Source organism: Podarcis cretensis (genome assembly GCF_951804945.1).
Source record: "Podarcis cretensis genome assembly, chromosome: 3".
Classification (NCBI taxonomy): Eukaryota; Metazoa; Chordata; class Lepidosauria; order Squamata; family Lacertidae; genus Podarcis; species Podarcis cretensis.
In genome coordinates, this window is record NC_137172.1 from 28,156,479 (window position 1) to 28,183,897 (window position 27,419).

At 39.6% G+C, this 27,419-nt stretch overlaps 1 protein-coding gene across 3 annotated transcripts in view; it reads left to right on the top strand.

Moving 5' to 3' along the window:
- KCNK2 (potassium two pore domain channel subfamily K member 2) overlaps nt 1–26,576 on the top strand; it is a 131,051-nt gene extending 104,475 nt beyond the window's left edge. For all 3 annotated transcript variants that reach the window (XM_079968865.1, XM_079968866.1, XM_079968867.1), the window contains exons 6-7: nt 2,134–2,273; nt 24,279–26,576. In XM_079968865.1, the coding sequence (XP_079824991.1) occupies nt 2,134–2,273; nt 24,279–24,596 (458 nt within the window). In that variant the 3' untranslated portion in view covers nt 24,597–26,576. The remainder of the gene's footprint in view (nt 1–2,133; nt 2,274–24,278) is intronic.
- Nucleotides 26,577–27,419: the final 843 nt, after the last annotated feature.

Sequence of the window (27,419 nt, forward strand, 5' to 3'; positions counted from 1 at the left end):
GGCCTTCGGCATTTCTGATATCGAAAATATTAAAATGGCACCTACCTTTTTGTCTGCACTGGATCCTTTGGAAGCCTAGAGGAGGCTTCCTTCTCCCAACCCCAGTTTAATTTATGAAACTGTGCCAGCCCTTGCTGAAGTCCTGGTTTCGCCTTCTGTAACTCTTCAGTGAGCCCTTGCCTTCAGAATGGATTCCTGGTGCTCATATACATTTCATCCTGAGCTTTCTGAACTCGCTACCAATACCTGGCCTCCTTTGCTGCCCCTTTTGAATAAAACCCTGTATCCTTAGTCAACTTCCTGCTTCTTCTTTGGAATTCCCACCTGGTTAGCATAGCGTTGCCTCCTAGGGTTGGGTAGTGATGAATTCAGACCCAGTGCTAGACAATGACATCATTTCTTCTTATCCCTGGCCATCAATGCTTCAGTCAATTTAAAACCCTCACTGAATGGTGACCCTGAATATTGCAAATGTAAAACAGAATTACTAAAATGGGTTATGTATTCCAGAGTAGCGGCTATTTAATTCATTCATTCATTCAAACATTTTATATGCCACTTAACTATAATAGTTTCTAGGCTGTTTACAAAAGTACAATACAAAGAATAGAAAGAAATGAAAACTATAAGATCAGACTGCCCTGAAGATCTCAATGATTAGGCAGGGATATAAGGGATTAGGCAGTTCTTCTGGTAGCCTCTTGCTTATAATATACAAAGCCTTAAAACAAACTTCTATTGTCATTTTCATTTCACTTTTAATCTGTATACAACAAATGTATACTAGTATACCATACCTTTGAACCATGCTGTATAGTGGATTGATATGTTAGCCCACAGAAATTTCAGGTATTTGACTTTTATTATTTGTCAGTGGTTCTCAGTTCTTTTAAGCCAAATAGTAGTACTTTAACAACCATTGTCTGCAATGTAGAACTGGAGCTTTTTTCTTTTGTTCTTCTCTCTTTTTCTTTTCATTTTTGGTAAAACTGCTTTCCATAGATTTTTAAAGACTGCTGTGATGTGTATGGAATGGGCCAGCATTGAGTAGTTATATTAAATATTCAGATGTAGCCAAACTGGTTTTTGGAGCAAGCTGAATGTGTGTAAGACAGCATCCTTTGTGATTCCAGCTTTTAATTGATTACTGCTAAAATCCATTGGTTTCAGTGGTAATAAGTGAATGTTAATGGACACATGAGTCTGCATGTGGAATATGGAAACTGTTTTTCACATGTTTAATACAAAAATAGTCTGAAATATTTTACAGTACAGTTGTATCACATCTACTCAGAATTTAGTTGCATTGAAGGACAGGATTGCAGCCCCAGTTGCACAGTTTACCTATGATTCTGGGATATCTGTGACCTGCTTAACAAAAGGAGGGGGAGGGAATTGTGGATGCAATCCAGCTATTTTAAAGTTTAATTGAGCTTTTTGCTAAATAATAGTTTAGAATTATATGAATGAGCCCTCACAAGACCATCTTGTGGCCAGGAGGAGAATGGAAACCTGCATTTGCACTTTAAAATTAACAACTTCCTCATTGTGTAGAACCTCAGGAACACTAGCTAGTTAAAACTGTGGTTTGTACAAACAAATTAGGGTCCACCTGTGGTTCATGATTCCAGTCTGTTCACTAACTGGAGTTTAAGCTTGGCAGAATTCCCCTGAATCCAGATGAAATTAGGAACTCTTGGTGAGTTTAATATGTTTCTGGTCTTCTCTCAGCCATGCCAAAGCTGGAGAGAGAAAAGGGAGTTTTAAAGCTTACACATGCCATGTTAAACCATCATTTAGTATTATATTCAAACCAGGCAACTGAGTTCAGTGGGAAAGATTTAAGATTGTGCATGCCATTGTCACAAAAATAAATGAAACTTGCAAGTTACCTGCTTTTGGTAAGAAAGTTGGCTGAATTTTGGCCTCATTGGGGCTTTCATTTGTATGCTTCATGGTTGAATTTCTTTCTGCCAAAGTTATTGTTCTGCAGAGTTCATGATAAGTTCAGAGAAAAGGAATGGCCAATATTTTTCATGAACTGGAATGAAAAGTAAATCAAGTATGATCAGTATAAATCGGAAAGCTATATTTATGTGCATTTTTTTTTAAAAATGAACTTTGTATTTTCAGGGGGGTCGGATATTGAATATTCTGATGTCTACAAACCAATGGTATGGTTCTGGATCCTTGTAGGCCTTGCATATTTTGCTGCTGTCCTGAGCATGATCGGTGATTGGCTACGGGTTATATCCAAAAAGACCAAGGAAGAGGTAAGGAATTTGAAGTAGTCTGATTATGATTCAAATATTCTCCATTTTTACAAAGTTTAGGTTTGTAAGCCTAGTTTAAGAATTTTTATTTAGTTAATATCAAACAGTGCTACAAAATACTACTACAAGAATGTAAAAACTGCTCTAGTAACTGCTTAATATTGTTGTCTACACTTCCATTTTTACAAACCTGGTAACAAGTTGTTCTAGCTGCAACATAATAAAACACATTTTAACATTTTAACATCTTAACATTTCTAGAGCTATTTTAGTCTTTGTTTAATAGATTCATAATTAGATATTGCTGCGATTTATTTTTCTTTTATCATTCATCCGTGCTGGTGTACATTGTTTCAGATTTGTGCATATTTATCTAAATTTTCCACATAGCTTCCAAAATCTTTTGTCCCATATTATACCCCCCCCCCCAATTTTTGAATGTAATCCACTTTTATCCTCTTCCTTATACATTATCATTTGGTATATTTGAGAAAACGTGGCTGATAAAAATATTAATCTTTCCAATGAATACATCTCTCTCAATCTACTTTCTTGAGTTCTTAGCCAGTTGTTTAGGAAATCTTTTATTTGACAATGTTCAAATAATATGGGCCTTGTATCACTCAGCTTTCCCCTTGGATGACTGAAGAACTTGATCTGGCTATTATTAATCCAATCAACAAATTTCTCAGTGTCATTTCCAATTTTGTTAAATTGTGGCTAAAATATCTGAAATGTTAATGGGCATTTTGAAATGCAGAAGTGGTTTTTTAAAAAATTCCCATAAAACAGGGGACAGGGGGCACTACTAATCCTTTTACTATGTTTCTATTTTTATTTTCCAAAAGCACTTTCTGTCAGCTTCCAACAAAACATTGTGCCAAATGATTTCTGAAATTTTTATTTAGTTAAAAATACCAATCTACAATCCTTCCCAAACAATCAACATGATAATTAGCTGGAAATGAAATATCTTCTTCAACCCTGTTGGTGCACATTATTTTAGAAAAAATCATTCACAATTCACTGTCGTGCTTCCATTTTTAGCTCTCTTTTAGCTATTTGTGTATGCAGCAACAAAAATGTTATTTTATAAAAAATATTAATTTTAATGCGGATATTCTTCCAAAAATAATAAATTTAATAAATCTCCATATTTCCAGCTCTGCTTTCATATTTGCTTCTAAAATATCACAGTTTAATAATTCAAGTTGTCATTTTGTCCTAGGGAAAAAAAGATCCCTATATATTTCAGGTTTTAAAAACACCAATCTGGATTTTTCTTTTTATTCTCTTAATCTTCTTAATTGTTGTTCTGAAAGCTGAAAGATAACAATTATGTTTTATTAATATTAATTTTATATTCTGCTATTTTTCTAAAAAATTCTAACATATTCATAAACTAAGCTAGTGACCTTTCTGGTTCAGTAATTATTAGAGCTACGTTATCTGCATACCCACAAAGTTTAAATTTCTGCTTTGCCATTTTCTGTTCTTTCATTTTAGAGTTATCCCATATCTTAATCAGGAAACAATCTAAATACAAATGGAAAAGTATTATGATAATGGGCAATCTTGTCTTGTTCCTTTCTGCAAGTAAAACTATGTTGACAATCTATCATTCACTAATTATATTGTCTGTGTGGCCAGGATCATATTTCTGCATCACCTGAAAAATATAGAACCACTTGATCCTATCAAAAGCTTTTTCACATCTATAAAAGTTATAATTGCAGTTCCTTCTGCCCCTGTTTATATAATCCAACAGTTTTATCACTTCTTGTTCCATTAAAGTTCTATCTCTCTCACCCAAAGGAGCCTAGGACAACAAAAATCAAAGCAGTAAAACAGCACAAGTAAAAACAAAAACACATTTAAAACATTTACAAACAGCCACATACGCACACACCTAATAATTAAATTAAATTAAAGGTTGCTGGAAACAAGATCTTTCAGCCATCAAGTGCCTGGGTGAACAAGTATATTTAAAAATTCCTCCTGAAGGTTAATGAGAGACAGATGCATGTCACTAGAGAGTCTGTACACAAAAGGAGAATCATCCCTGAGAAGGCATCACTGCCATCAGGGTCTCCTCTGCTAATCATAAAGTCTGAGTTGTTTAATATTGGAGTTGGTGCTCTCTTAATTAATTAATTAATTAATTATAAGAACTATGGATGGAGGTTCATAACATTATACAGGAGGCAGCAACGAAAATCATCCCAATGAAATGGAAAGAAAGCAAAGTGGCTGTCCAATGAAGCCTTACAAATAGTGGGGGAGAGAAGGCAAGCAAAATGTGAGGGAGATAGTGAAAGATACAGGAAATTGAATGCAGATTTCAAAAAAATAGCAAGGAGAGACAAGAAGGCCTTCTTAAACGAGCAATGCAAAGAAATAGAGGAAAACAATAGAATGGGAAAAAGCAGAGATCTGTTCAAGAAAATTGGAGAAATGAAAGAAACATTTCATACAAACATTACCATTATAAAGGACAAAAGTGGTAAGGAACTAACAGAAGCAGAAGACATCAAGAAGAAGAGGTGGCAAGAATACACAGAGGAATTATACCAGAAGGATATGGATGTCTCATACACCCCAGGTAGTGTGGTTGCTGACCTTGAGACAGACATCCCGGAGAGTGAAGTCAAATGGGCCTTAGAAAGCACTACTAATAACAAGGCCAGTGGAAGTGATGGTATTCCAGCTTGAACTATTTAAAATTTTAAAAGATGATGCTGTTAAGGTGCTACACTCAATATGCCAGCAAGTTTGGAAAGCTCAGCAGTGGCCAGAGGATTGGAGAAGATCAGTCTACATCCCAATCCCAAAGAAGGGCAGTGCCAAAGAATGCTCCAACTACCGCACAATTGTGCTCATTTCACACGCTACAAGGTTATACTTAAAATTCTACAAGGGAGGCTTAAGCAGTATGTGGACTGAGAACTCCCAGAAGTGCAAGCTGGATTTTGAAGGGACAGAGGAACCAGAGACCAAATTGCAAACATGCACTGGATTATGGAGAAAGCTAGGGAGTTCCAGAAAAACATCTACTTCTGCTTCATTGACTATGCAAAAGCATTTGACTGTGTCGACCGCAGCAAACTATAGCAAGTTCTTAAAGAAATGGGAGTGCCTGATCACCTCATCTGTCTCTTGAGAAATCTCTATGTGGGACAAGAAGCTACAGTTAGAACTGGATATGGAACAACTGATTGGTTCAAAATTGGGAAAGGAGTACAAGGCTGTATATTGGCTCCCTGTCTATTTAACTTATATGCAGAATTCATCATGCGAAAGGCTGGGCTGGATGAATTCCAAGCTAGAATTAAGATTGCCAGAAGAAATATCAACAACCTTAGATATGCAGATGACACAACCTTGATGGCAGAAAGTGAGGAGGAATTAAAGAACCTTTTAATGAGGGTGAAAGAGGAGAGTGCAAAATATGGTATGAAGCTCAACATCAAAAAAAAAAACTAAGATCATGGCCACTGGTCCCATCACCTCCTGGCAAATAGAAGGGGAAGAAATGGAGGCAGTGAGAGATTTTACTTTCTTGGGCTCCATGATCACTGCAGATAGTGACAGCAGTCACGAAATTAAAATATGCCTGCTTCTTGGGAGAAAAGCAATGACAAACCTAAACAGCATCTGAAAAGCAGAGACATCACCTTGCCGACAAAGGTCCATATAGTTAAAGCAATGGTTTTCCCAGTACTGATGTATGGAAGTGAGAGCTGGACCATAAAGAATGCTGATCGCTGAAGAGTTGATGCTTTTGAATTATGGTGCTGGAGGAGACTCTTGAGAGTCCCATGGACTGCAAGAAGATCAAACCTCTCCATACTGAAGGAAATCAGCCCTGAGTGCTCACTGGAAGGACAGATCCCGAAACTGAGGCTCCAATACTTTGGCCATCTCATGAGAAGAGAAGACTCCCTGATGTTGGGAAAGATTGAGGGCACAAGGAGAAGGGGACGGCAGAGGACGAGATGGTTGGACAGTGTTCTCGAAGCTACCAGCATGAGTGCGGGAGGCAGTGGAAGACAGGAGTGCCTGGTGTCCTCTGATCCATGAGGTCACGAAGAGTCGGACATGACTAAATGACTAAACAACAACAACCTCCCAATACCTGCAGGTCTCAGAGTGGTTCAATCAAAACTAGCACTTAACATTAGCACACACAAAAATTAGTCAAACAAATCTCGCTAATCCTGCTGATTTAAAGAAAATATATTCTAGGTTTAAAGAAATTTTCCTATTCTATTAGTGTAATGATTCTTCTTAGTTATGCAGGAAAACATATAAAAAACAGTCTTCTAAAACAGAAAGTCATTAATGAAGAAATAGATATAAAAGTCAATATTAGTAGTTGTTTGTATTTGTAGTGAAGACATGTTCAGAAATGCAAATAGTCCAGAACTACAGAGGTTATTTGGCCAGATAATTATTTTTGTTATTAGTATTCTGTCCTATGTAAAGCATCATTGTGTTAGTTCACTAATTTACTAATAAATAAAAAGGTAGCAGAAGTTCAATACAAGAAATTAACAGAGGGAAGAAATAGATCATTTCATTTGAAACTGTAAGTTCTGCTTAGCAGTTCATTAGCAGCAGTCATAAAATAAAATATTCCTTAGTGGTGAACAGAAGGAAGGTTGATATCTTCATGGTTTCTCAATATAAGAGTTGTCCTTATCATGAGTTTAAATTGTCCTAAAAGAGGAAGCGGCAGCCTCACATGCTATTTCTTTATCCTCTTGCTACTAGTCCTGTGTGGATCATCGTCAGTGTCCCCTTGGTTTCTCTCCTCTGTGTGACACTGAGTGTGAGCTTTACGCTAAACTTCACAACATCACAGCGCAAGCTGCAACTTTTCTTATGGAGGGTGACCTCAATAATGTGATCTCTCTCTTCTACCCTCCCAACTGACCTGAGCAAGGGCCCTGATCCCACTGGAGGCCAAGAAACAGCAGCAAGTGGTTGAGTAAAACTCCTCTTTTGCCACCCTGATAGAATTTGTTCTTCGGCATTAATTCCCAAGTGGCAACACAAGTAGTAAACCTTCTCAGAGAGTCACTGAAAAAGCAGTAATACAGGGCTCTTATTTTGTAGTTGTATTCAGACCTCTTAAGGGTTCAAGAGGGTAGAAGAGAAAGGTGACATTTTAAACTTTCCCCATCCCTAATATCACCCTTCTCTGTGCTAGCATGAACCAGAGCATCTCACAGCTATGTAGTCATGTAGGATTCTGGGAACTGAGAAAGGGAGAAAATGAACTTCTTTTCTTCCTCTTGAAATGTGCCTGTATAATGCAGGGAGGTGATTTACTTTTAACTTCATGGCACACATTCCCAGGTACAATATCCCCTCCAGGATGTTTATTATAAGCTGATAGATGTTTTGAGCAGGTGAGACCCTGTTTTCTCTCTCATACACACCTCACCTCTGATCTTCTTCCATGCTCCAACTGAAACCTCAACGTTCTACATGTCCTGTTAGCTGACAGCGCCTTGTCAGCACATTCTGAGGGTTTAATTTACATTCTGTTTTTTATTTACAAACCAGTGTACTTCTATGCACTTAACGAGTCCTCTGGGTATGTAGAAATGTGTGGCTCTCTTCCTCTTCCAAACTAATAAGCACTCACCGACCTGAGTTTGCTATTCATACATGACCAGCAGGACATGTAGAATCCTTTCCTCTAAAATAAGTTCTCCTGTTTAGGGTCCCAGAGAGCTATTTCACTTTCCCCAGTTTTTCTTTTCCAATTGTTACTCTACGTTCCATGGCTACTAAGCCTGCTCAGTCCTTGCTTGTGAGAGGGTTGCCCCCTTAGGCTTTTAAAAATTATTTCTTTTTTACTTCTGCAAATCTCAGTGTTCCTGCAGATGTGCTGATAACCGCCTCTGGTTGTTTAATGGTCCCATTTTGGCTACAATCCGTCAGCATTCAAAAGCCAGGTTCATGGTTAGGAGTGCTGACGACGACATTAGTACTCAGCAGTAGGATGTAATTTACAATACTTGGACAATTCTTAAATATTTTTATACACCCCCCCCCCCAATTTCTGCTCCTTTAATTGGAGTGCTTTGTTACTGCATAACTGAATCAAGCAATAGCTGTCAGCAAGTAAAGACATAGCTGTTCAATGCACTGTATTGCTTTTTAATTCTCTCTACTTTTAACCAAGTGATAATATTTCAGCCGAACAGTTAGAAAGACATGCTCACTTCAGCAGCACATATACTAGAACACTTAGACAGAAATACAGAGCGAATGTGATAGGACCCAAAGGTTCAGTTGCGACTTATATTTTCCACTTATCAATGAAATGCAAAGAGGTTGTAGTGATTGCAGCATGGCATGGTAGATTCCCAGAATTATTGGTCCTTTGAGGTTCTCAGCATGTAAATTTCTGAAAGGTTATACCAAATATTAAGATTAGCGATTTGTGAAAGTATGTATTTCCTATAATGTAAGCATTGGCCCACATTTATGGACCATTAATCCATCTTCTGACGTGTCTTCATCTGTTATCATTTTGAGGCATGGATAGTCATTTGTAGGCAAATATATTGGTTTCACTGCAGGTGTATTTTTTTTTAATTTATTTTTTTGACATGATAATGTGCATCTGTTGGTGATAGTGTGGGTATAAATTATTTTAATTAAAATGTCATTGGAGTTTTCTTGGGCGTTGGATAAGAAAATATTTTATTAGTATATAGATTGTATGAACAAATCATGTTTTACAAAAAGAGAAACACATTCAGGATATTTTCTGCTCGGGATATCTGCTCATTTGTACTTTCCGGGCACAATTCAAAGTGTTGGTGCTGACCTTTAAAGCCCTAAATGGCCTCAGCCCAGTATACCCGAAGGAGCGTCTCCACCCCCAACACTGAGGTCCAGTGCCAAGGGCCTTCTGGCAGTTCCCTCACTGCGAGAAGCGAAGTTACAGGGAACCAGGGAAAAGGGCTTATCAGTAGTGGTGCTCACCCTGTGGAACGCCCTCCCATCAGAAATAAACAACTATCGGACTTTTAGAAGACATCTGAAGGCAGCCCTGTTTAGGGAAGCTTTTAATACTGGATGAATCATTGTGTCAGAACTGCCTCTAGGTCCCAGCTCACAGAGGACCAACGCTAGGCTGTAGTAATGTACAAAAGTCTTTATTGAAGTTCAGTTTCCATTTCAAAGCCACAGCGTGCAGCCCTACGTCTTAAACCCTAGATCGGCGAAGTCCCGTCTGAGTCTCCTCCCCTATGACACCAGTTTAAGATCCTAGCCCTGCTCCACCTTTTACGCTGCTCTCTCCTCCTCTGGGTCCTCCTGCCCGCTGGGGCATTGCCCTTTCTGGACTCTTCCGACGCTGAGTCGCTTAGCTCCTCCCCCTCCCTCCGGCGGGCTTTAGGACTCGGTTCCCAATCCTCATTCTCTGCTGTCCCGCTCTCCTGTACATTTGAACTTGCCTCTCACGCCAATCCAGTGACCTTTCTCCTAACCGTTACACTACTTCGGTCACTGCTACCCTCTTCCGGGACACTGGCCGGATCTGACCTCTCCTCCGTTGTCCGACTTTCTGATGGAGGCGTGGTCAGCCCTGCCTTATCTTCTCTCCCTGGTGGGGAATGCACTGGCCCCGATCCTTGGGACTCTTCCCCCCCACTCTGCTCTGGTGGGGAAGCTGGTCCTGATTTCCAGCTACTGCTCCGGGAGTCCCTGCTGCCCCCTTGCTCCTGGGGCGTTCCCCTTGGGAACCCCCTACCCCTGGCCACTGGCGCCCCCTTCTGTGAATCTTCCGATTCGCTGGAGAGGCTCATGGAATCCCTCGGTCCACTGTCCTCTTCTCCTACGCTCCCCTCGGATTCTTCCCCTTCGCTCTCCATCTCCTCTCTTCCCTGTGCCTCTGCTCCTGAGCCCCTGACACATTGTATTTTAATATTCTGCTGGAAACCACCCAGAGATGGGTGGGTATACATAAATTATTATTATTTATGGGCAGAGTATACATTAATAATAATAATAATAATAATAATAATAATAATAATAATAATTTCCCCAAAGCAAAATGCAACCAATCATTTGTTATAGAAGACATATTGGGTCAGCAATCCTCTACATGCCTTCTATGTTCAGTAGTGCTACCTGATCAGGAAGGTCTGGTATGAGGGCACTTCAGTATTTCACATCCATTTATTCCCAGGAAAACCTTGCATCCAGCTCGTAATGGCATAGTAATATGAAGATATTTTTCTAGTAGACAAAAGCATAGTATAACTGCTAGGGAGAAAGTCTGTGAATCTGGGCCCTGATCTGACATATGGCTCAGGGGTGTTAAACTCTTGTGTTCCTGTCACTTTGTCTCAAGATACTAGGACAAATCTTCCTGTGCTTCTGTTATAAAATTAATTGGAGTTCCTTAAAAGGGCACCTGTTGTAAAGGGTTATATGGTTACAGTTTTTGGGACTTTTTTATTTTAAAAGGCAATCCAGGGGGGCAGCATACAATTATGTATGTATGGAGAAAGTGGACAGAGTTAGGTTTTGTCTTCCTCTCATAATACCATCTATTGAAGCAGAATAATAATTTATTATTTGTACCGCACCCATCTGACTGGGTTGCCCCAGCCACTCTCGGCGACTTCCAGCATATATAAAGACATAATAAAACATTAAACCTTAAAAAGCTTCCCTATATAGGTCTGCCTTCTGATGTTTCCTAAATGTTATATAGTTACTCATCTCCTTAACATCTGCTGGGAGGGCATTCCACAGGGTGGGCACCACTACCAAGAAGGCTCTGTGCCAGATTCCCTATGAGACATTCTTAAAAGCTATTTGGATACTATTTCATTCTCATTATTAAGAAGAAACACTGGGCAACATCTGGTGCCCTTAATGCATTAACAGAAGGATTTATACTTGTGCAATGGAATGTTGTCTCCCCAAATCTTCTCCAGAGGATGGGGGGACCCCAGAACAGATTGGGGGGCAAAGAGGGAGGAGATGTGGAAAAGTTAGGTTGTGCAAGTGTAAATCGTTGTGCTGATGGAACTTAGTCCTACTTTAGATACAATCCACTTTTAGGCTAGCCTACTCCTTTTGCACCACTTACCTGCTTTCAGTTCCAGATTGCTCTTTCTGTCTTAATTCCTTAACCTGGCCTCTGATAATCTGGCAATGCCCCCTATCAGGTTTTTACTCTCAAATCTGTGTCATCATGCTTTGAGAGTATTGTATCCTGGAATGGAAAGTGATCAAGATTTCATCTGGTCGCATGGTGTCCACATGCCCCACCTCATGAGTAGTAAGCTATACTAAGGCAGAAAGAAAAGAGAGACAAGTGAGTCACATAAACTAGATTGTGTGCACGTGTTTGCATTAAGTTAAATGTTTTGCCCTTTAAATGCTATTTAACTAAATAACATTGCTGAATAACATATGCTGGGAACAAACAACAAGGAGGGGGTGTTGCTTTCACGAATGGCTTGTGGTGGAGTTCCTGGAAGCATCTGTTTGGCCAGTTTTTAGAAAAGGATTCAGAAGTAGATGGATATAAGAAAGAACTTGAGCAAAACCCTGTTGGATATCTACTCTACTCTAGCATTGTGTTTCAACAGTGGCCAAGCAGATGCTTCTGGGAAACCCTTTCTCATTGTTTACCTCCCAGCAACTGGCATTCAGAGGCAAATTTCCATTTATTCCATTAGCCTGCAGGCTAATACCCATCAACAGACCTGTCCCCCAGAACTGTATTCAATTCTATAAATTAATTATGTATTCATCCAGCTTAAATATGCTGCCAACCAACTTCATTGGGTGGTGCATGAGTTCTAATATTATTATACATATTTTTTAATAAAGCTCTAACATAATACTCACAAGCTGTCTTTTTCCCCCAAAAGTGACACTTTGGCATAGAAAAAATACACTTTGGCCACCACCTCTCTCTCTTTGGCATAGAAAAAACACTTTGGCCACCACTTCTCTCTCTCAGCTGATCCAACTGGATTCTTACACTCCTAAATTATTGCCCCTTTCCTTTAAGGGCCCTATGTACAGCTATTTTTCCTTCTATGGTCATTGTTGAATAAGACATAGCATGGCATTAATTGTTGCTGGACCAAAAGTTACACTTAACATGGGCAGGCTGCTTGGAATGGGGTGCCATGTTGAGTGCTTTCTGTCAGAGGTTCCCTGTTCCTGGCATAGAAACTCACAGTGTGATAGTAGTGATCCATGTGATAAGTAGTTCTTACTGTTGTTGTTGTTGTTGTTGTTGTTGTTGTTGTTGTAAACATTTATTTATATAGTGCCATCAGTGTACATGGCTGCATAGATAATTTAAACAAGAACTTCTACCCCAAAGGGCATACAGTCTAAAAACTGTGCTGTCCAGAATGGAGATAAATGTAAACCAGCCTCTGTGTTGATTAATATCCTTAGTCAGTTAAATGTGTGCTCTGACCCTTAAAAAGGAAAGAATGTGTTTAGGTACATTAAGTGCTTCAATTACAGTACTTTTCTTTTGTCTACTCAGTGGACTACTACTTGAGAAGGGACTATAACACAAAACTGTGGCAAACCTAGTTTGTTCATCAACTGTAACAAATGTGTTTTCACATCATTATCTTTCTCACTTTTGCAGTCTAAACAAGTGTATTCACTGTTTCAACAGAAATGAAAGCATATTGTGCTTTAGTTCATGTTTCCTTGACTAAAGCAAGATACTGTTACATAATGGCTTTCATGTGGACTCCCTCCCCCTTTTATTCTGATTTTATGAAGTTAAGGTACCACAGCAAACTTTCTGCTGTAAATCATATATATCTATTTCCTCTTGAAATGCCTAGACCCATTTGGCATTCTTTTAATCCAGAACACTAGCACTTGCAATAAACGAACCCATTCATCACAATGGTTTTGGAACTATTGTTGGCAGTAAGTACAGAGTAAATTCTATGATTTTGCTGGGAAGCTCTAATGCATTGCATTAACATGCTACCTTGGAGGATATTTTTTTTAAGAAGGAAATTACATAAAAGTATTTTGATTTATTTTGTTGGAGCATTTGTATTCTTTTGTAGGCAGAAGCTTTTCTGCCTTGCAAGCTCCCAGACAGCACATAAAACAAGCTCTTTCTATATATATTTCCTATGTGCCCTGCCAATATAGGATTCTTTGTTGCAATTGTGTTTGGCAGTCACTGAAGAATTTACTTTCGCTTTTGGTGAAAGGGGAGTCGATTCTTTATCCTTCAATACTATTAAATATTGCTGGTCCCAAGTCCAAATAACTTGCAAACATCATCATAGTCTTCATGAGAGCAGCCCTGTGTTCTTTAGTTTCTTGTAGCTAGAAGCAAAAGGTGACTTGGATGAATGTAGAGAAGGAAGAAAACAAGACAGGGAGCTTGGCAACAGTGTGTAGCAGTGAAGTTGCTGGGAACAATCATGTTGGAAGTGCAACAGCTGAGATCATTCCATGTGTGACTTAAGGGTTAAATTTTGCTATCAAGAAGTCAGTTAACCAAGAAGGGATGGTGCAGCAGCCAAGCAAAGTGGTGCGATTTTTGCTAAGGAAGCACACTACTGGATTGGCTGTGTCGTTCTGAGATTATTTTCCTTTGCTGTAAAGCTATTGGAGGGTTCAGCACTGCCAGAAAAGGAGTTCACTCTTGGGTACTCCTGGACCCAGCTTTGCTACTTAGGAAACTGGTGGTGACCATTGTGTATGTGGAGAAGGGCTTTTAACAGTTAGGTCAGCTCTGTTTCCTTCTGAAAATCAAGCGTCTTGCCACTCTTACCTATGAATAAAAGCAAGAAATTTCACACACAGAGAAAGATAGCAATCCTGAAGCAGTTGTGGCCAGACATACGCAGTGGACTCTTTTCCCTATGAAGGGACAAGCAAATGTTTGTAGGATTTTAAGCACCATTAAATTTCTGTGGAAGAATGAACTCTTGCCTATGGAAATCACTGAGAGATAAAAGGCTAAGGTTTGGCTGGGAAGTCGGAAATCATGTAGAAACACAAGAGGACACCTGTTGTTTATCTTCATGATTCATTGCTCTGGCATGGTCTCCTTTCAGTCAACCTCTACACGGCACATATAATTCTATTAAGTCTTCATATCCACTGTGACTGGACTGTTCAATCACTCCTAAAGGAGAAATGCACCTCAATTATCCGGTCCTCAGAGGAAGCTGCCTGTCACAAATTTTTAGCTTTAGCTTGCTTGCTTCCAATCATGGTGTAGGCTTCTCTGAGGATGGTAATATTTACACCTTGTAAAAGTAAACAACCCTAGGTGTAACAGTGAATTGTGCTTTCCATCTTAAAACAGAAAAAGTGTGCCTTGCTTATCAGACGTCTAAGCAGTGTAACAGTGTAACAGTGAATTGTGCTTTCCATCTTAAAACAGAAAAAGTGTGCCTTGCTTATCAGAAGATTAATATAATCTTCCTTACGTTCACAAGTGCAGAAGAGAGAGGAAAATGGATATATAATAAAGCATTTATTGCTTGTAAGACTGTTTGTTACTAAACAAGACGAATGTAGTCCATATGTTATGGCAGCCTCATGTCTCTAGCATTCATTTTTAGCATTACTCCCTCTCAGGGGTTTCATGTCCTTTATTATACTATTCAATTACTCAAGCGCCAATTTGCTCTTTTGATATTGTGGCCCACTGGTTTGTTTCAATAGGCGTTGTCCCTTGTAGTTCATTTTCCTGGGCAATCAAGGGCTGTACAACACACATTGATCACTCAATTGCCTATCAAAAATATGCTAAGATCAAGAAGCCTAATTAGCTGGAATGAGATTTCTGATGAAGCTCAATTTCAGAGGCAGTGGAGTGCCTCATTTCCTTAATATGCAGTTTTCAAATCATATAGTCCTCTATTTTGTAATACTGTAAAGTAAGTAGCATGGAGATTAGACTTCATTCATTATTATCATTGACAAGGATGATATTATCTTAAGTCAGAAGTAGGGAAACTTGGTCTGTTTGAGGGCCACGTTCCCTTGTGGACAATCTTTTTTAGGTGTTGGGACCATAAAGTAGGCAGAGCAACACATGCAAAATTGGCCCTTATACAGTAGGCTACTTTCTGCAGACACTCCTTATTCTCTAGCTAAGTGTTATCAGAGTTCACGGACACAATCCAGCCAGGGGGGTCACGAAGCAGGGTTTGGCTTTTTTGCAACTCTGGGTTCTGGTGCAGGCAGAGGGGTTGAATATATGTGTGTGTGTGTGTGTGTTTATATATTATATACGGTATATTAATTCCTGAATATGAATTTCTATTCAAAGGTTCTTATATATAGAAAGAAATAGAAACTTGCCAAATGTAAGACATACTCTGTCTTTTGGTATTTAGTAATAGTGTGTATTGTGTAGCTGGAACATTAAACCTTATGCTCTTTGATGAAGGATATTGAACATTTAGACATATATTAACTTCTGCTCTTTGATGTCTGTTTCATATGTGAGATCAGCCACCAATACTATATTAATCTCACAAACAAGTCTGAAGGGAAATAACCCAAATGTCTTTTTTAAAAGTAGCTTTTTTAAGAATAATGAGAACAATGTTTTCAAACATTTTACATTTTACTGTTAGAGAAATGCAATGCTGTATGCTTTAAAATTCTTATAGCACCACTCCCACACTTCAGTTTATCCATTTTGATATCATTAGTAGTTTAGCCCTGAGAACTTTGTCATTGATTTCAATGAGAGGTGAATTGCACATGAGAGTGAGCACATCTAAAATGCCCAAAAATGCTTTGTGTTAAGAAGGGGTAGTAGTGGTGAATTTTCAGTAATTCTGCATGTGATATGCTGTAGGCTATTTCATTTTTTATTCAATGAATTTATACATAGCCTTTACATTTTAAAAAAAATGTAACTTCTTTAATGCCCCCGGGTGATAGCCAACCATGTATGAATAACATTTGATATCACCCAACTTCATTAAAATGCAATACAATTACAATACAATACAATACAATACAACACAACACAACACAACGCAACACAATACAATACAATACAATGCAATACAATACAATACAATACAATACAATACAATTATTAAATACAATAAAATGCAATACAATACAATTACCCGTTACAATCTCACTAAACCAACAGATCAATGAAACAACAATGAAAATCTCAAAAGCAGCACTGAAATTCATTACATCAGATAGTTTTAACCTGTCACCTAAAACAATTCAGAATGGGTGCCAGACAAATATCACTTGGAAAGGTATTTTGCTACTAGGGTACAGAAAACTCTCTCCAGTTGCCACATGTCTGACTTCTGAAGTTTGGACTCAAGACAAAAGGTATCAAAAGAAGATATTGGTTATTGGACAGATTCATATGGGAGCAGATAATCCTTAGTTACCTAGTTCCCATGTTGACAGGAACACACAAAAGCAAACTGAGTAAGACATTGATGCTCAAGCAAGTCTTCACTGGAAAAACAGTTTATTCTCCTTCCCTTCCAAATTTATCAAAGAGCTATTCTGGGTGAGTGGGGGTCTGTTCAGGGTTGTTGTTGTTGTTGTTAGAGTTTGTGTGTGGCCACCTATGCTGAGGTTGCAAAATGCAGTTCACCTGCGTGGTGAACCAATGAACTGCATATTGCAGCCATTGCATATGCCATTTAGTAATTTATTTCTGGTACTCCACCCCTCTGACTGGGTTGCCCCAGCCACTTTGGGCAGCTTCCAACAGAGTGGAAAAGAACACAATACAATATCAAACATTAACAGCTTCCTGAAACAGGGCTGCCTTCACATGTCTCCCAAAAATCACATAATTGTTTATTTCTTTGGCATCTGGCCTGAGGGGAATCCACAGGGTGGGTACAACTACGTGCTAAGTTGGAGCTCCAGGAGCTCCTGGTAACATGGCCCCCTTAGATAGGAAATAGCCTCTTTTAGGGACAGCAGATTATGGACTCCAGTACAGAAGAAGAGCCCCCCAATCATTGTGAATTTGGCACTAGTAGACCAGATCATCTGAGTTATCTGAAGAGCCAACCTTTCAATTGCCCAAGACTCCATATTCATTTATTCTCTCTTGACTGAGACAACAATAGACTCTCCAGGAGATGACAGAATTCCAGAGGTGTACTAGATTAAAGGCCAGCTGTGGGTTAAACCACAGAGCCTAGGGCTTGCCGATCAGAAAGTTGGCGGTTCAAATCCCCATGACGGGGTGAGCTCCCCTTGTTCGGTCCCTGCTCCTACCAACCTAGCAGTTCGAAAGCACAAAGTGCAAGTAGATAAATAGGTACCGCTCCGGTGGGAAGGTGAACGGCATTTCCATGTGCAGCTCTGGTTCGCCAGAAGCGGCTTACTCATGCTGGCCACATGACCCTGAAGCTGTATGCCGGCTCCCTCGGCCAGTAAAGCAAGATGAGCGCTGCAACCCCAGAGTCGTCCGCGACTGGACCTAACAGTCAAGAGTCCCTTTACCTTTATCTTTAAGGGAATGGTATTTTGACATACCACAGGCCTATCTATGTTCTTCTCCAGAGATTTACAGAACAGGGTGGTGGTTTTTTCCTAATAAGGAGCTGTCCATAGTACTGAAGTTCATTTATCTGGTCAACTTCCTGTCTTACCGCTTCTTTTCCTTGTCATACTTCACCTTTGGTCCAGGTATCTGCTTTCACGTCACTGCTGATTACTGCTTCCAGGTGACATCTATCTCTGCCCAGTCCCTGAGGACTGTGATTAGCAGGAGTGGCTGTTTGCGTACCCCAAATAACCAGGCAACTAGGGTTGATTTGGGGTGGCTTTTCAGGTTATGAAGTCAGATTGTGCCATTAACAAGGCATATTGAGATGGAGCAGAGACTACCTAATCTTCTCAGTTGCCTCCTTTTTTCATAAGCTTTAAATGCAGTCATTTCCCACTACCTTTAATTTTTTTTGTGAATCGAAACCAAGCTGACGGGGGAAACACCCAGAGCTCAAGAGCGAAGGGGATGGAGAGGTTTGCATACCTTTCATTTCGATGGACTGGTGCCACTTTTAATCACAGTGCACTCCAATCACCATGATTTAGGGAAGAGATGTTGAAGTAAGCATGTGGGTCTGCTGCATGTGGGTGTGAGTGTAGGGTAAGCATTGGAGTTAGATTATTGGGGCGGCCTGCTTCTTCTCCTTTCCTTTCAAACTTGAAGGATTATTCTCCAAATAACAACAGAAAGAAAGTGGAAATGTGTGGAAGTTTTGGAATTATGGAGTCTGAATCAGCCAGGAAACTGGATGGCTTATTCGTGTATTGAACAAAACCCACAGCCTTTTGTTCATGGTAACCTCATCAGAGGAACAAGAGGGTTCTTGATGGAACATTACTGTTCAGGGACCTACTTGACCATCAGTAAAGCAATAGATGGTTAGCTTGTGTGTTTGAAATTTATTCCCATCCCTCATAATCACCCAGATGGATTTTAAAAGAAACACAGGTTCCTTTATTTGCTTTCTGAACCATTAGGCCCTATTGAAGTCATAATTTTATGCTTTTGTCTGCAACCAAAAGAGCTGGAAACTTTTAAAAAGACCTTGGAGTGTCCTGCTATTTTCAGTTTTTTCAGAAATTCATCTCGCTGGCAGTCTTCAAAGACAAGTGAACTAAAAGTGGAACAGCTTTCCTAGCCAAACAATAAATTGGCACAAGTACCCCAGCAATCACCCTGCTTTCTAGTGATTCCATCTGAGCCCATCTGTTTTCAGAAACAGAGGCAAACTTAGCAGCTCCTGAGATGTTGAAAAAAAGATTTTTGAAAGGAAAGACAAAACATTCTGTACTCTAGTCTTCTGCATGGATAATGTGACACTTAAATTATTCTTTCTAGTTAGACTGCTGTATCCTCAGGAGGTTAATGGGAAGTTTTATTTTTAAATAACTGACAACTACATCAGCAAAAATGATTTGAGAGCTTCAGACAATGCATTAGTCATAATTGTTAGAAATTATAAAAGAGGGAGTTCAGTACACTGAAAGCATCTCAAACTTCACATTGAAAATCATATGCATTTTGTAACAAGGATGTCTTCAGCTTATGAGTTACTTCATTCAGTTGTTCTTTTAGGACAGTTTTGTTAGGCACACAAGGCTGTGTGACTAGGCCATGCCCACCGGCCACTCAAGTAATGACATAGGACATCAAGCCCAGGACTGACAACTGCAAAGGAACAGTCAGGCACCTCCTGGTTATTCCTTTTCAGATGTGGCTTGCATTCAGCATTTAGCACCAATACAAGCCGTACTGCTTGTAACAGACATCAGATCTGCTATGGAAGTTGGATTGGAAGGTTTAGCTACTTTTGGATCTGACTCTCTGCCTGAAAGTGGTCTCCCACCTCCCTTACAGACTGGACAGGACACAGGGGAGACCATTCCATACGGATAGTAAAGAACATTCTGCTCTTAGATTTTAGAAGGTTAAATCACTTGAAGCATGCCTTGTACTTACATTTGCCCCTATTATTTACATTTGAAGCCACTTGTACATTATAAACTCTCTAGGCAGCTACTAGAATGGCTAATATGCTTTCAGAAAGTTCTTCTCACATATGTTTATTTAAATATATATTTGAACTACAATCATTCATCCCAGTTTTTAGAGAGTAGCAACATGTCTGTAAAGAAAATATTTTCCAGAATAAAGTGTGCATGTGTGTTTGTATGTGTGGACATAAATAATTTTAGTACTGAATTCTGTATCATTAATAAACCAAAAGAGGTTCAATGAAAGAAGTTAGAATGCCCTTGCTGTTGTATGATACGCATGTACAAATGTTTGGGTCTTCAGTACAACATCCCAAACAACTGGCATTTCAATCACTTAGCATCAGCTACAGACTGACTTCTACGCTGCAAATTAAGGTAAAATTGAGTGTACTATGAGAAAATGTCATACCTCACGGGGGGGGGGGGAGGAAGCTGAACTCTCACCAAAACATTGTTATAAAGAGGAGGAGGAATTTAATTACAAGAGCTTGTTGCTTATGAGCTCTGGCAGTCTGAAAATTGTGCAGCCCTCCATCAGTAACCTTTTGAGCTTATGTCTTTAGCAATACATGGGAAAGCCACTTGTATTTTGAAAAGGTAACATTTTCTTTGAGTGCATTTGAGGGCACAGAAGAATTAGAGTCCAGAGCAATAGTCTTGCTCAGTGTTACTTCCAGCAACTGCGATGCCAACTTTCTCCAATCAGATGCAATAGAGAAGGATGACACCACTCTATATACAAGTAACCCAAGAATCAAAAGGAAATGGGAGTGCCTTAATAAATCCCTATCACCTTTTTATTCTGTGAGTTACTTCTGCCCAAAGGCACCACCAAAAACACCTGAACTCCATTTTATTACAAAAATTACTATTAAAACTTACAGAAGGTAATCAAGAAACAGGCCTCAGGGGCGCCATATGACTAAGAACTCTGAGAATTAGATTGCTCAAGATCTGGACCAAGTTACCTGAGAAACCGCCTTCCCCTTTATAGACCTTAGATCACCTAGGGAAATCGTGCTTTTGGTACCACACCCTACAGAATTTCCATGTTGAAAGAAGACATGGACAAACAGTTTGCAAAGGAGGAGCCCATACACTTTGCTTTGCATGTTATTGCAATGTGATGAGAAGTGCCAGCGCTTTTGGAGTTTTTCAGAGACCCATTGAGACCTATACAAATGATGTGAATATAGATTGTTGAACATGCCCCCTCCTCCAATTGTACAGTAATTTGGAGAGATGCAACTTTCTGTCATCTCCTGGATGTGTGACCAAGCAGTCTGCAGAGTTTATGAATAGTTCCTGCTGCATAGCCAACTGGTTCTTTAGCAACAACAAAATAAGGGGTCAGTTCAGGATGTTCAGTTCAAGATCTGGCCTAAACTCAGGTATGGGATGGTGACAGAGAAGAAAGGTGGTATCCAAAACAAAGCAAGTCTAATAACATCTCATTCCAAATCCAGGAGGCTTTGCACATTGTCTTGAAATATAACAGTCCAGATTGTCAGTGACATTTTCACATGCCATTGTAACAGCATAAGTGGTGTTACTGGGGGAACCCTGAAGGAACAGTTCAGAAATTGGCAAGTATGACTCCATGTCACTAAATTCAAGCTGCATTAAGTGCAGATACTGGCCTCATTAATTTCAAAGGGACTTAATGTGTTTTTAATCTTCTCTAGAGTGTGGCTTTTGACTTCTGTTTGCTTTTATTAGCAACTTTAGTTGTGAAAATGCTTGGCCCCTTTTAAATCAGGAACCATCACAGAAGGAATTTTGCAAATGGAAGGTACATGTTCTCAATTTGCCATCGAGGGGAGACCTGAAAAAGAAACAGTATGACTGCTGATTAATTTTTCATATGATCCTGGATGCTATACAGAATAGAAAATAGGATTTAAAAACACACTGGCATGGATCCAGAGATGTTTTGCAGGAGCGGAAAGGCTCTTTGCTTGCACAAGGCAGCCCTGCTGACTTTCCTCAGCCTGCTGCAACCCTTCCATGCCCCATCACACACCATTCCTTGGCAATGTGTGAGTGGCCACCCTACTCTATGGTAGAGCCAATACCAGCTGGTGAGGCTGTGTGGGTGCAGCTACATTGCCTTCCTGACTTCCCAATGGTGCACATTGCTGCTACTTACCAAGAGGGGGAAGGGCAAGGCAGTGGGGAGCCTGGTGTGGTGCGGCTGCAACCATGGAGCCAATCCAGTGCTTCCACCTGCTGTGCCCACATCATGCGGTGCTCCCCCACTGCCTTGTCCTTCCTCCTTTCCTTCTTGTTAACTGTGGTAGCATTGTGCAGCATTGAGAAGCTGGGTCTTCAGCGCAGCCCCATTCACACCACCTCGCTGGCCACTACTGCAAAACACCTTTGGCAAGGTATCTCCACAATAAATTTATTGTAGTTTATCAAAATCTGTAACCCTGATTCTTTCTATTTAAGGTCAGACAATGCAACTTTGAATAGTGAATGCTTCATAATTCATGTTGCTTTTTTTATATATACTTTTGCGAAAGATATGTTCTTGCTAATCTCCGTTTCAGCCAATGACTGAAAATTCAACAATTAGGCTAATTTATTTAAGTGCGGTAATTACTATAAAGAGATTCACTTTGAAGTGATTAAAGCAGCAGTCTGACACCTCCTTTCTAAACTTAATGAATCATGAAAATGAATCAAATGGGTTTTAAGCAAAAATGCCCATGTGTTATCTGCTCCCAACTTTAATGGAGTGACCATTAAAATCTATATCTTATTATGAACCAATGCACACTGGGTACACGAGTGGCTTTATCAAGAGTGTTACTGTGTGCCTTTGTCTACACGTGCATGTGCACGCACAAGTATTCATGTACCCAAACAATACATGTATTTTCAGGTCTTGAGCTCAGAGCTGCAGCATGCCACAGAACCAAGGAAACTTATAATAGCACTAGTTATCAGGGAATTAGCAAGCAGATAAGAGACAAGTATTAGAAGAAAAGAATTAACAAGTTTATTGCAAAAACAGAAAGAGAGAGTGATTGATATGTATGGTGTTAAGAAATAAAAGAATGCAATCATCTTGTACTGGCAACTTTTACTGCAATGCACTCTATATGGATTACTGCATCGGGGCGTCTTTGTGCTTGGTCTAGGAACTGCAACTTGTGCATTATGCTGCAGCACAATTGCTGACAGGCATGAGACCCTGTCAGCATATTACACCTCTGCTCCATTTGCCTGCACCGGCTGCCAATTTTTTACCAGGCCTGATTTAAAGTGTTGCCATCTGTATATAAAGCCCTTTGGAAAAAACCTAAGAAGCTACCTTATACCTTAAATCTAAGAGTTGATTGTCTGTTAAACCTTTGGCAGTTTCAGCCAAAACTGATGGCTTTGATTTGTTGGTAGTGATTGATTGCTGTCATGTTGTTGTTGTTTTACTTTAAATACATTGCATATTCCTTTCAATTACATTTGGAAAAAAGCAGAATATAAATAAATATTTCAAATAATATTTCAAATAATAAATGCAAAAAACATCAGCGCAAGTGGCTAGTGTGTGTGTGTGTGTGTGTGTGTATCCCCACCCACCCACATATAGCAGCCTCAAATTGTACAAAAGAGAAATATTAGCTCACATTACTTTTAGGAATGAGTTTCCACGCTTATCATTATGCCTGCACCCTGGGATATACATATATTCATGATTTGAAAGTGTTAGTGATCACTTCATTCTACCACTCTTGCAAGTTTCACGTAGTAATCTTATTACTGCAGTGGAGGGAGAGACTGGCAATCATTCTGCTGACTTGACTAAAACTGTCACTTGCATTAATCCTTAGTTTGAACGTGCACTAAAAACAGAACAGCGACAGCTGAAATTTTTCTTTTAAAAGCCCTTTCCATCTAAATTTAGAAACGCCTGTGTCAAGTCTCACAGGGATCATTACACATACTGCCAGGGTGTCCATAAATAACCACGACAGCTCCCCTGGTAACAACACATAACACACGCTCTGGATTGCTGGGAATTCAGTGCTCCCTGTGCAGCTGGGATCCTCTCAGCTGTCGAGGCTTAATTTTTAAAGGCAATTTCACCTCACTGGCCTAGATAAAATTATAAAAAGAGCTGTGAAATGTTTTAGCTGTGGAGGTTTTTTAGCTGTTGCTGGGTGTCCTTTTTATTATATTAGGAAGATGGCAGCTAAATTCTTCCACTGAAACAAAATAATGTGAAATCTGGGCATCAATCAAAGGGAGTATTTGTGGGCGCAGAGGAGGTGTGCCAATGGGCAGCTGTTCTTTGTCAGCCTATGGTCAACTTTTGTTCCTATGGAGATTTAATAGATGCATGGATTTTTATAGTGCAAAGTGACATTATCTTTCTCCCCTCTCTCTTTCCCAATCTTCCTCTCTTTCTATCTCTCCCCTCCCCCCCTTCTTCCCTCTGTTCTTTAGGTGGGAGAGTTCAGAGCTCATGCAGCTGAATGGACAGCCAATGTCACGGCAGAGTTCAAAGAAACACGTAGACGCCTGAGTGTGGAGATTTACGACAAGTTCCAGCGAGCTACCTCCATCAAAAGGAAGCTCTCTGCAGAAATGGCAGTGAACCACAGCCAAGACCTAACTCCTTGCAAGAGAACCTTGTCTGTCAACCACCTCACCAGCGAGAAAGACCTCTTGCCTGCCATCACAAAGACGGACAGCATTTATATGAATGGCTTGACTCCTCACTGTGCAGCAGAAGAGATTGCTGTCATTGAAAACATTAAGTAGCACTGAGTTTGAATCCTGATCTTTTAATAAGAAGAAGCCTACGGTTTAGACTTTACCTTGTAGTTCCTGATATTCCCCCCCTTGTCCATAACTGATGCTAATAGCATTATTTTTATCATGTGCATGAATTCCAACAGAAATCCACCCACAATAAGGATTCAGAGTCACCATCGTATCTCTTGAAAGACACAAAATGAATGGCACTTCTGTCATTGACAAATGCTGGAACAAGCAATGTTTGATGCCTTTTTTGTGCCCAGACTGTTTCTTCATCTCTCCTAATGTGCCATAAGGCGTTAAGAATGAATACTGCTGGTTTAGGTTAACAATGTAGCTTTGAGGGATCAGTCCTTAAACTTTTCAGGGTCTACCTTACCAAGCCTAGGAACGGACCATGTACGGACTACAATCTATATGTAAATGGCAAGAAAATCTTATGCAGCCTTTTACCTAAGAAATTTTTGTCAGTGCCTTATCTTTTAAAGAAACAGAACCTCTATAACTCTCATAATGGTTTTTTGTTTGTTCGTTTGTTGGTTGGTTCTTGCATGAGTAACATTATCTCATTTTGATATTTCATCTAGACCATAACAATCATGTTTTAAGGGTGTCTAAAGCTGAGGATACCAGCATTAAGAAACTGATGCCAAATCCAAAAACATCAAAGCACCGCTTCTAAGTCTAGCTTTAAAGGCACTGCAATTACCAGGGTTCCAAAAGGTGTCTCCCTGCAAGTAGGTTTCTTCTCTTTCTTTTTTTATTACTCAGGTGCAGAGTATGTACACTCAACAGACCTGTAGAATTCATGGATCCATTTCAGGTCTCGTTACTTAAGCCGTAGTTGGCTGTTCAGTCCCATGCATCATATACCAAAAATCTTCAGTTTTGTATTATTAACCGATTTGATAGGTAAGATTAACTTGGTGCAATCAAAAGACTCATTTTACACAGAAACAACATGAAACAATCCTGAATTATCAGCATTTCTATTAAACACCATGCTGCTGGCAGATAAGGATTTGAAATTTTCATTGTTTTAGCCACGTCATGCCATACGCTATTTTAGCACAGGGATCCCGCCTGCTGATTGCTTTCCTGAATGTTACATCGTACGCTTTTGCCTATTCTGGAGCTGGGATTAAAAGTGGGAATGCAGCTGAAACTGGCATCACTGTGACTTTCTACATCGAGAATATAGACGGTATCTGAACACAAATGCAGGCGTGAAAAACAGTTGACCAATAGCACAATCTGAATATAATTGAATATTTGGGTAGAATAGGCTGATACACAGATCTGAAACCAATCCTTGGGATTTCTTTAATTGTTTTAAAGAGGAGAAAAAACATTACTTTTATAGCCTCTTGTGTCTTTTGTTTCTAAGTGTGTGCAAGATTCAGAAGGAATGCAGGATTTTTAAATAACGGAATGGATTGTCTTTTATTTTCCTTCACCGTTTTATTCTATTTCATCCTGGCTGTATATAAAACAAATATAATACCCCTTAAGAGATTAATAGGCAGCCTGATCCTCAAAGCATAACTATGATGCAAACTTCGTTAAAATCAGAGGCTTGCATCTGTAGAGCTGTTTGAGGCCTGCATCCTTGGCTCTGATTATCTAAAGCCAAATGGGACTTCAATTGGACACAATTCAAGTAACAAATCCATTCTGTCTGATTACTGAATAGCATTATGAACTATGAATGTTAAATGTATGGATGCTTCATCTTCTTTTCTAACAAATCTAAGTTGTCAATGTAAATAGCAATCAATGAAGAGTTACTGAGAGTGTACATCTCAAATCAGCAAAGTTCCATTAACTATGACCAGGCCAGGCTCATCAAAGGAAAGGCCCCTCCCCACCATTTCTCCCAGCACAGTGTTCTGAATGTTGACATGGTAAGAAAGGTTCTCTTGCCATGCATAAACTGTGAATTGTAATGAAAATGAAAATAATAAAGTTTTTAATTAAAACATGCCTTACCGAGTTTCCTGTTTGTCACCATTAAAACCCTGAGAAATCTGTTGTAAAAGTAGCACGGCGGATTAGGATAGCTTTGCACCAAGTTACAGCCTTAATTTTGGCAAACAAAACTAATTATTTTGGTACATATAAAATAAGACGTCCTCTTAGCACCAACTTGTTTCTTCTTCAATGAAAAAAAAATGCACTTGCTGCTATTGCCTTATGTTTCTCTTAAACACATTGGCTATGATATAGTGAGTTCAGCTACACCGAAGAGATTGGGTGCATGCAGTTGCTCTTTATTTTCCTGTTGCTACATATCAGGCCCAGCTTTGAATTGGTTTTGCAAGCTCTTTTTCAGACATGGACAGCATTTAAATAGCATCCTGAAATCCAGGTTAAGATGCTACTTTTTTGCAAGTCGGTTGCATTTGCAAATAATCTGTTCACACTTCTTTCAACTGGGGTTTCAACTGATGTGAAAATTGGTCCTTAGAACTTAATGGAAATGGCTGCCAAGTAACATCTTAAGTTTTTAGCTGTTAGATTGCTTTGGATTAAGTCCATTTCGAAGTCCATGGACACTCAAATCCGCATGTGGATCTTTTACAGAAAGTAATGGGAAAGTAGGGTGAGGATAGGGCCATAGCTAAATGGGAGAGCATTTGCATTGCCTGCAGAAGTTTCCAGGTTTGGTCCCTGGCATTTCAAAAATCCCGGAGAACTGGCAGTGAATGTACATAATACTGAGCTATATAGACTTGCCTCAGTATAGGCTAGCTTCCTGTGTTCCTGTTCTACGCTGCAGGGAACTGTGCACACTTTTGAGCACACTTCATATTTGAAACTGGACAT